Below are 11,223 nucleotides of genomic sequence, written 5' to 3' on the forward strand. Positions count from 1 at the left end.
TTGGGATGACCACATAAATGCAAAGCTAAATTGATTTGACATAAATATTCAGTATAGCTTGTATGTAAGTCAGGAATGATAGTATTGCAGATAAAACAATTCATTTGTATGCAGTCTTTCAGTGGGAAGGCATTTTCTATGCGTACACGTGTTAGAATATTAACTAAGGTTACATTTTTTTTTTTAAACGGTGGTCAGTTGCTTTGAAAGGTAAATTATTAATTTAAAGATTTATTTTAAAAAATTAACAACAAATAAATTAAAAGCCTAAACTAAAATGCACCAAATTAATGCTAGATATATGCATGACTTTACAGTTCTCAACTGCATCTGAGTTTCTTAAAGAGATATTCCCACATCATTTAGAAAAAAATGCAAGTTCTGAAACCACCAAAAATCTATATGTTTTGTGAACCTTAGTCCTGTGTTTCCTGGTTGAGTCACTCATTTTCCCACCCAGAGCTGGTGAATAACTATTGCACAATCAGGGAGGTTGCAGCACCTGCTGGCCTCATTTCCTGTCTGCTCTTCTGCTTGTGGCAATGCCCAACACAAAGCAGCATGATATAAACAAAACTAATTCTTCCTAAATGTCCCAATGAAGATATATATGTATATGACAGGGAGATGGTAGGCTGTAGGAGCTAGTCAGAAGTGATGATATCTCTCAGAGGACCAGGCTTAAAGGGGTACTCCACCCCTAGACATATTATCCCCTATGCAAAGGGTAGCCCCCCTCTCTATGCAAGTCTAGGGTAGGGGACTTGACAGCCGCCATGCCTCCTCCCATAGATTTGCATTGAGTGGGTGTGGTTTTAACATCACAAAGGGGCATGGCCGTGACATAATGAGTCTCTGGTGTTCTAAACAAACGCTGGGTTCTACAGGGACAAAAAGTCACATGTGCACTAAAGCATTTTTTTTGTACGACTTTTGTGGGTAAGCAAAAAGTTACAAACAGCCTTACCGAAACAAATTTTAGTTTTTGCAATGTTCACAAATTTATGATGTGTAAAATCACATGTAGGCAAAAAAGTCACAAACCCCTTACAAAAAAGTCACAAATCTGCTCCAGGTCTGACCTGGAGAACAACCCATGTACGTGAGCAAATTTAAAGAGTCTCAAAAAAGTCTCACAAAAGTCTCAGGTGTGACTTTTTTGCTTTGCTTATATCCTCCAAATTTATCAACCCCCTGTGATAGTATGATAACTATGTAGCACATAAGGAAACTAAAACAAAAAGAAAATGCTTTAAATTCATTCTTCACTATGTAGTACTGGCCTCAGGAGCCTAAACACTACCAATGACTTTAATTCCCAATCAGATGCTCTGTGTTGCTTTTCCTGAAGATTGTCATTTATTTTAGCAGTCTACTGTAGAAACAACTGCAGTAGCTGCAGTACAGAAGCAAGAATTGCTGTGATTTTCCTTAATCATGCAAGTGATTTGGGATGTGACATTTTGTTCACATTTGTACTGACGTGATTCTAGAGATTTGAGAAGAGACGCAGAGTTGTTGGTGACAAGCCTGTCAATCTCGTGGACATACTAGGCCCCACAAGAACATATCTAAAGCATTACAGTTGTACTGTATTACACAACAACTATGATTTTTTTTTATAAAGGTTTTACTTGTGTTGTTTCATTACATAGCAATATTTAGTTGATCACTGATTCTTTGGAATGTCTTTACAAGCATTCTACAGTTTACAGTATATTACACAGAACTATGCGTGAAAATGTGATACTTGTTTTTTTTTTTTCTTTATGGTGAAGTTTGACAATCTAACATCATAACACTGTCATGTCTTTAGTGACTGAATGATCAAGTAAGAAAAAATGGCGTTATCATCACACCCAGTCACATGCAGACTTGGGCTGACAGAGTCGAGCATATTCCTGGTTGGTTGTCTGAGGCTCCTGACCATATCCTAGTACTGAGGGCTGCACTGATGACTCATGGTTCGGGCAGCATGAAAGGGATGTCAGTTTTCTTTTAAGCAGACAACTGCGTGTAAGAGGTGTCCATGTTCATAAATGAACTATCAGACTTAAGATGTCCTCAGCATTGTTTTTACAATCAGGATACAGCAAATGTCTTCAAAACATCATCTCTTCCCTATACCAGATTGTTCTGTGACAGATTTCCAAATCCTTTTACACTCTATGTACATTGTATTGGCCCTTTATTTTTTTACAGCAAATTTGGGTGACCACAACAAATACTGCAAATTTTACAGTTTCAAACTAGCCTACCTTAAAAGAGGTTATCCAGAAATAGAAAAACAAGCTAATTTATTCTAAAAACAATACCCCACCTGTTTGGTATTATAATTGGCTCCATTCACTTTAATGAAACTGAGCTGCAATGCACACACAACCTGAGGACAAGCATGGTGCTGCTTTTTCTAACCCTAGATAACCCCTTAAGCTGACAGGTTCCCTTTAAAAATATTTTGTGTCATCATAGATACAGGCTAGCAATCAATGTTTAGTTCTATATCGTATTACAAAATTTATATAAAGGGGGTTATCCAGTAGAAACTGTTAATTTACTATAGTCCCCAGGCTGTCTACACAAAACACTTTAATTCACCTTCTGCTGCTTCTTCATAGCTCCGGAATCAGGGTTCCTCGTCTACGGCCGTGACACAGCTTTCCCCAAGCTGCAGAGCATAGCGTCTACAGCCGGGGAACTGATAATGTGGCTCACCAATCACTGGCTGAGGCGAAACACCTCTACAGTCAGCGATTGGCAGAGCAGCACTATGACGTCACGTCTACAGCTTCAACCGGCTCCGCTGAAGCAGATGGGTCTGAGATAGGGAAATCCATATATCCGAGCTACAAGGTAGCAGTGGAAGGTGAGTTAAAGTGTTTGCTATTTTTGTGGGCAGCGTGGGGACAACAGTAAATTAACGGATTCCCCTGGACAACCTCTTTAAGAACATTTATATCACTGTGTATGGTTATAAAAACTTTTAAGCTTTTGGAATGCCCTTCCTCGTTTTACTACAAGCTCTCTAAATTAAACTCAATATAGAAGACAGCTACTCTAATAACAGTGTGAGTGTATCCATTAAGCAGACAATACATGCAAGAATGCCAGATAACCTGTAAATGGAAGTCCTTGAATTGTAAAAGAACAAAAAAACTATTTTTGGGTGCGTCCATTCTTTAACATTATGTAATGCAAAATACAAACGACTGTTTTGTGTTTACCTTCAACCCAAACTAGTAATATATTTATGTCTATATCATGTGCCCTTTCTGATATGTTTGACCTGTTTAAATATTTAAAGATAACAGCAGTACTGGTTTACAGTTGGATATTTATACCATTTCTCATAATTTGTATTCTTTAATACAAGGCAAGACTTTTCATCTGAAACTGATAACTGGGGTAATTGCTCCACCGGAAATGCATAAAGGACATGGTAAGGTCTACACCTAAAGTTTTCTTCTTAAGATATATCCCTTTCATATGCTAAAGTTTCTTGCCAATTACAATGTCTCATGACAATACCATCCAAGTCATTTGATTGTTGCATTTGCATTGCGCATTATCGAAACAAAACATAACAGTAGACTGTTTGTTGTATGTTAATAATTCTTCAGGAAGTATTGTCTTCTAGCTAAGTCACATTATTTGATTTGGTCTCAGATGTGCAGTGAAGCTGTATAATCTGTGGCCGGTGGCCTTTTTTACAAATTTAAATAAGGACTGAAAAAAGAATAGAAGCTAAAAAACCATGCAATATGTTGGAGCATTTGATCAGAAGTCTGCTTATGACAAGTCTGGTTATGACAAAATCCAGTTAAGTGTATATTAAGTATTGCACATATTCTGGGTTAGGGTAGGGTCACACGTGTTGTATTTTCTGCATCTGATTTTGCTATCCATTGACTTCAATGGATAGGAAAATACACAGCCGCAAATAGGCTGCAAAATACGGCACTTGTGACAATACCCTATCCAAAATACGACACGTGTGACCCTGCCCTGTCCTGAATAATTGGAGCCATCTTCCTCAGTCTTTAATGGAGACATAAAAGTATTTTTATCGAAAAATAGTATTTAAAGGAAATCTGTCATCAGTGTCACCTGCACTAACCTGTCGGTACAGACAGGTAGTGCAGGTGACACTGATGACAATGGTACTTACCTTGTCCCATTCTGTGCAGTTGTTCTCTGGTAATCTTCTCTGGTATGTTCAGCTCCTGGCCCTGCTTTGAGCATGGGTGAAGCTTAGTGACATTACCGCTGCTGTTCTCTAGCAGCAGGACCCAGCAGGCCCGAAGCTGAAGATACCGGAGAAGATTACCGCAGAATGACTACACGGAATGGGACAAGGTAAGTACCATTGTCATCAGTTTCACCTGCACTACCTGTCTGTACCGACAGGTTAGTGCAGGTGACACTGATGACAGATTTGCTTCAATAGCTTATCTCTGTGCTAAGTTGCAGAGTCAATATTGAACTTGTATTGTGGCAAGATTCTTAATTTATTTTTTAACCATTTCGGATAAAATAAAAGCTGACCTGTGATTAGTTGCTTTGGGCAAAACCAGACAGCTTTGGTCTCAGGCAGATCTGGGCTATTAAAATCACCAACCACATCAATTGCCACATATATGCTTCACAGACTGCAGTTATGTGTGTGTGAACATTAATATAAATGGTAAATAATAAGTAGTGATGTGTACAATAGTAAGAATTTAGCTACATTCACATCACCATTTTGCAATTCGGCTACCATATCAGGTTTTGTTGCTGAATAAAACTGATACAGTTCAAAAAGGAGCCGACCAGAGTCACTTTTAGACTTCATCTGGCTCATCCATATGAATGGGATACGACGTGGGTCCAACAGGGATACAGCAGCCAGTTTTTAAATTTCCCCGCCTAATGTGTTTTGAATTTTTTTTTTTAAATTGTGTATTTTTTCAAATAGACCTCTTCTATAGGGCTTCTTAGGGAATTGTATACCGGTTATTTAATTTAGTATAGTAAAGACTTCTGTTTATTGGGTACTGGTCAGGTCTGGTCACTGCAGCTCAGTTCCTGTTTACTTAAATAAGAGCTGAACTACAGTAGCCAGGCACAACCACTATGCAGTGAACAGAGCCAACTGCTTCTGGTCCTGTTCACAATATAGATTCGGCTGTGGCAGGCCTGCAGAGCAGCTGATTGGTAAGGGAGCCAGGTGTCAGTGCACCACTCATTAATGATTGATGGCCTATCCTCCTACGGAAAAACCCTTTAAAGACTTATTTGCCTATCTCTCTACAGCATACGTAGTATATTTTTTACATTTGTTTTTAACGTACATAAGAGAGGGAAGGTATATAGAAATCCACTAAAAAAAAATGCATAAACACACATCTAAAGTAATTTCCTTACTATTGTCATAATTTAAGTGGCTTTCAACTCTTCATTATAGTCTTCTGATGGCAGGACACCTTCATAGGCTGTGTATTAAATCTGGCTTATACTCCCTACACTTTGGACACTCTGCTTTATAATTACCCAGTGGAGTGTTAAAAGCTCTATGCATTATACAGCTGTGGTCTTAAAGGGGTACTCCGCCCCTAGACATCTTATCCCCTATCCAAAGGATAGAGGATAAGATGTCAGATCGCCGGGGTCCCGCTGCTGGGGACCCCCAGGATCTACCATGCGGCACCCACCTTTAGTCGCCTCCTGGAACTGCTGGAGGTCCTCAGGCTGAGTCCATCTCAACCACGGGTACGGAAGATCGTGATGTCACGACTCCGACCCGTGTGACGTCACACTCCACCCCTCAATGCAAGTCTATGGGCGGAGTCGTGACGTCACGATCTTCCGTACCCGTGGTCGAGATGGACTCAGCCCGAGGACCTCCAGCGGTTCCGGAAGCTGCTAAAGGCGATCTGACATCTTATCCCCTATCCTTTGGATCCTTTGTACCACTTTAAACTGTGGCCCTCCAGATGTTGCAAAACTTCAACTCCCAGCATGCCCGGACCGCCGTTGGCTGTCTGTGCATGCTGGGAGTTGAAGTTTTGCAACATTTGAAGGGCCACAGTTTGAGACCACTGTTCTAGAGCTTATTCTTCATTGCATTTCTTGCCATGTATGATAAGACAGCTCTCTGTACCGTGTCCAGCCATACAGATGGCACATCTCTATTTCTTCAATTGAAGCAATATATCAAACATGCTTTTAAATGCATACAATGCATAGGAGTCTAGCTCTTCTAGCTGTAAGCATTCCTATTTTCTAAATGATATGTTTTTAGTAAAATATTCAAAAATATGGGATTACTAAAATGCACCGAATTTGAGGTAAAAGGGGTACTCCAATGGAAAACATTTTTTTTAATCAACTGGTGCCAGAAAGTTAAACAGATTTACTTCTATTAAAAAATCTTTCTCCTTCCAGTACTTATCAGCTGCTATATAATCCACAAAAAGTTCTTTTCTTTTTTAATTTCCTTTCTGTCTGACCACAGTGCTCTCTGCTGACACCTCTGTCAATTTTAGGAACTGTCCAGAGTAGGAGCAAATTCCATAGAAAACCTCTCCTGCTCTGGACAGTTCTTGACATGGACAGAAGTGTCAACAGAGAGCACTGTGGTCAGACAGAAAGGAAATTCAAAAATAAAATAACTTCCTATAGAGCATACAGCAGCAGATAAGTATAGGAAGGATTAAGATTTTTTAATAGAAGTAAATTACAATTCTGTTTAACTTTCTGGCAGCAGTTGATTTAAAAAAAGGGTTTTCCAGTGGAGTACCCTTTTTAAATGTGACATATAATTAAGTAGATCAGGTTCATGGTGTTACTCTAAGAGGTTTACCAATATGGAATATTGCTGGCCTCAGTGCTTTTTTTTTTAACTATGCATTAGTTAAATGAAAAAGAAATAACAAGAAAAGGAGTCTCAGCAAGATTCTAGTGCGTCAGAGTCAAGTCAGAAAAGGTAGTAAAAACAGGATGGGGAGGGTAGCTGAAGAAGTAAAGATTAGAGAGGTTTTGTGGTTGAACAGGATGAGAGTCAATACAAAGAAATATTAACCCTACATTTACAATAAATGGAGGTCATTAAAGCCTAAGACTAAGTAGTCCATAACCAACTAGATCCATCAAGCATATTCCAACTTAAGATAACTTTCAGTATGGGTAATCTGTGGTTTGATGCTTCATGATTTATTGATACAGTATTTTAGGGTATTGGGGGAGGAGTGGGGGGGGGGGGTACTACCAAGATATAAAAAAAAAAGATAGGCATTATTACTAGAAGTCATTCGAAATGCTTCCCACTGTCCTGTTCATGCAAATACCAAACAAAAGCAAATACTTAGAGTACATTATATCTTTAATACTAGTCTAGCTAAAGAATACAAAAGTAGTTAACCCTGACAAAGTGCTTTTTGGCTTGTGGCTCATTTTGGATAGGTACTTTTACAACGCTATGGCTACAGCTAAGCTACTATTATGCTCTTACCATACAGATATGCACTTCTGTATAAATCCTTTAAAATTTAGACCTATTAAGGGAGTGATAAGAACATTATAGTGCCATCATTTTCACCCTACGCTTTAAAAATTATATAAAATCTTGCATCTAGCAACACAATGTATTTTCCCTATTTTTTTTTTTAACCTTCAACAAGCCCCTTGGCATGAATCAATGGAAATTTAAAAAAAAATCATTTTAACCACAGTTCACTGAGTTTTAATCATTTTCTTTATCGATAGAGCTGTTTTCTAAGTGAAGGGTTTGACGAATGGTTTTATCTAAAGTCTGCTTAATGGATTCAATCCTATTTCAGGTCCTACCAGATTGTTTTTCACCAGTCAGCAGATCTCAATCAACCCATTTATCTTACTTGTTAAATAAAAAGATTTGTGCAAGACATAATTTAATGTAGGCACAAAAAAAAAATACTGCAGTGCACAATTTAATACTGCACCTAGAACATAAGAGAAAACAGCCATATCTATGGCACTGTGTTGCTCTGCTGGAAAGAGCTGCAGTGTGTGATTGTCCAGGAAAGTGCTGGTGATCTTGGCAGAAATGAAGGTACTCATTACCACAGTGGAATAACATTTTAAAGCAAATACATCATTTTCTAAATTATCGACTCTGCATTTAACACAAAGATGGACTTGTTTGCTGCTTTCCATTGAAAGTGCATAATTAAGACTTGGTTACACAACAGTCACGTCATTATTAAATTAATATGCATCTTACTAAAGCTCAATTAACCATCTGACAGGCACTTTAAGGGAGGAACGCTCTCTACACATTCAATGTCACATATGAAATATATGGACTTTAGTGCTGTACCACCATGTGTTGGGATTAATAAGCAATTGAAATGGCTAAGCTATAGAAGTAGAAAGCATAGAAGAAAATAAAAATTACTTCTACATTAAAGATGTACACTCAAATGATTTAAACCATGCCCGGGCATTGCCAGCTTTCAAAATAGGGTACTTTGTAGACCTAAATGAGATATTTCATTAATTCATCCATTATGTTTGTACCGGTTTTACATATGATGCAACCTTGACTATATGCAATGATGTAAAAAGCCAAAATAAAATATGACATCACCTTGAGTGCATTTTGAAAGCTTTTCCAAGGTTGTAAGTGGATGCAATGTAATGTTTGGATGAAAGCAAGAATTACCTTGAGACTTAGTTATTGGCAAATATTCTAAAAATATTTCCAACTTACTGAAATTTTTTGCCTTTGGCTATTCAGATGGAGATTGTTGCATTTTACCGTATGGTGCAGAGATATTGAGAAAGGGGGAGGAGCTTTTGGAATTGACGCATTGTACTTAAGTTACTGACATACTATACAGGGTTTGGATTAGGGAATGCCTGCACTTACCTCCCAAAGCTTGCTTCATAACAAAATCCATACTGATGGCTTTTGATTCCTTCCACTCAAGTGTATTTTATATATTACATGCAAGAAAAGCAGGGAAACTCTCGTGTTCTATCCTGGAATAAATGAAAACATATATACTTACATAGTTTTACATTGGTAAAATCACCTTTAACATACCTATAACATTATATGAAATAACCTGCTTAAATGTTTAACTACTGATATGAAACAACAACCAATGTAGTGAAAGTCTTCCATGATATTTCAATATTCAGAGAACACACAATGAGCTAGCATACTTCTAAGGTTACAATGAATCAGATAAGGTCAACAGAAAGCATACATCGGAAATAGTTTGCTTTATTTCTTGAGTAACATACTTCAAAATGGAATGTTTTACTTGGAGTTATTTGTACATAAAGTCAGATCTTATCATATAGGAAGGAATGGGTATGTCATTATGGTCTCTTTTAATAGTATATTGTTTTGACCCATTCAGACATTTGCAGTCTTAAAGGTGTGTCCTATGTGTGGATATCACTAGCAACTAAGGCAGAATTGTCTACAATGTCTAGGAGGAAGTGTCTGAAGGGACATTTGAAGGTGAGGTGTCCTGGTTCTACTTTACAAGTCACTATTTATTTATTTTTTACATACTTGACCTAAAATGTTAGCAATACACAAAACCAAACTAAGAAAACCAACTAGCACCTATTTTATCTCAATGAGGTCACACGCTAGACACAATGTTAAAGCATGCTTAGACTTCCCGTCTAAATACCACAATGCAGCTTGTGTTCCCTGCTGCCTCCCAATTTTACAATAGGCATAAAGGAACCAAATGTGACATTGACTATTATACCTCACACTTTTCAGTCTTGTGTTTTGACAGCCAATATAGCTAAATAATAAGTAACAAAACACTAAATCACTCTTTGCAGTAGAATGTGTTCCACCCCACTGCACAACCCAGTGGGCTGCAACAAATGATATCCCAGAGAAGTCCTACTCCTGCACTGCAGGTGATAAGAACTGTCATTTTCTCCATATACCACAGCTTGATACCTCCCTCTACTGGTACTTCAAAGACTGGCACATTATGACTCATTTAATATCCTAAAAAGCAGCTCTTGTATGTATCATTGGAACCCAATTGCATGCAGAGTTGGAAATGGAGCAAAAAAGTTCAACATATATTCTGCATGTCGACTAGAGTGATCTGCTATTCTTCTAACATTTCTAAGGCTCCCATTGTCATTGTGAAAAAAACTTCTCTACCTTGTATTATTCTGATATGTAATACAGTAAGATGCAGTAAGCCGAGCACAGCTCAGTGCTGGTCAATAAATCTCAGCACAGTTCTCCAAGACAGCACATGCTGCAACCCCACAATACTGTATTGAAGAAACAATGTATCAGCACAAAAGGATATAAGAAGCAAAGCAGGAAGAGTGACAGAAGAGAACACAAGCCATGCAAAGGATGTGCCTGGAATGACACGATTAGCATAGCTAAGGAGGAATCATCACCCAGGCACTAGACCTAGTTTCAGCACCAGGCAGGATGGGACAGCTCCCTACCAGTCTGGCTGGACAGGCAATGCAAGCTAAGGAGTCAAGACTAATGAAAATGATCAGCCAGTACCTTGTCTTCTTCAGCAGAAAGGAGATCCCGCAGTTTGCCTGTCCTTTCAGTAACAACTCTGCACCATGGAAGGAAAAGCTCGCCCCCCTCCCCCTAGAGTATCATTTTTTTTCTGTAGCACAGTCTCCTCCTCCCCTAGTCCATGTGTGCTCTCAACAGGAACTGCAGCCGCTGCTGAAGGGCATTTAGGGAAGAGACAGCTTCATGAAGTTACTGTATCCTGCTTAATAATGACCAGATATCACAAGGGCATATGGAGGGGATGCAATGGGAGCATGCAGCAGAGACAACCATTGCTGGCATACACACACAGAGGTGAAGCAGGAGGATGATCAATAACCTTCCCTTTCTTTCCTTCCATACATTTTCCTTTTTTTTTTTTTATCACAGCATTTCCGGAGCATCCCACTTACATTTATTGGATGCCTCCTTCTAAGCATGTCACACTCTAGACTGTACAGTTTTTTTTCTGCTTTGTAGTTAAAATCTATGATGACATAATGTAGTAAGGAGAAATGCACCAGGGTGAGGGGTTAGTCCCCCTTTTCTGTCAGAAAACAGTGCAGTTCTTTCTGTAGCTGTTATTTATTGCTGTGCACAACCTCCTGGTGTATGTACGGTTTATTTATGCAGCGTACTTTGTCAGCTTTTATTAATAGGGGAACCACACAGAAAACTGTTAATGCATT

General features: G+C 38.6%; 1 protein-coding gene across 1 annotated transcript in view; it reads right to left on the reverse strand.

Moving 5' to 3' along the window:
- CPLX1 (complexin 1) overlaps nt 1–10,848 on the reverse strand; it is a 241,359-nt gene extending 230,511 nt beyond the window's left edge. The window contains exons 1-2 of the mRNA XM_056518270.1: nt 10,535–10,848; nt 8,891–9,003 (exon numbers count right to left, since the gene is read on the reverse strand). Of these exons, the coding sequence (XP_056374245.1) occupies nt 8,891–8,921 (31 nt within the window). The 5' untranslated portion in view covers nt 8,922–9,003; nt 10,535–10,848. The remainder of the gene's footprint in view (nt 1–8,890; nt 9,004–10,534) is intronic.
- Nucleotides 10,849–11,223: the final 375 nt, after the last annotated feature.

This window comes from Hyla sarda, chromosome 1 (assembly GCF_029499605.1).
Source record: "Hyla sarda isolate aHylSar1 chromosome 1, aHylSar1.hap1, whole genome shotgun sequence".
Lineage (NCBI taxonomy): Eukaryota > Metazoa > Chordata > Amphibia > Anura > Hylidae > Hyla > Hyla sarda.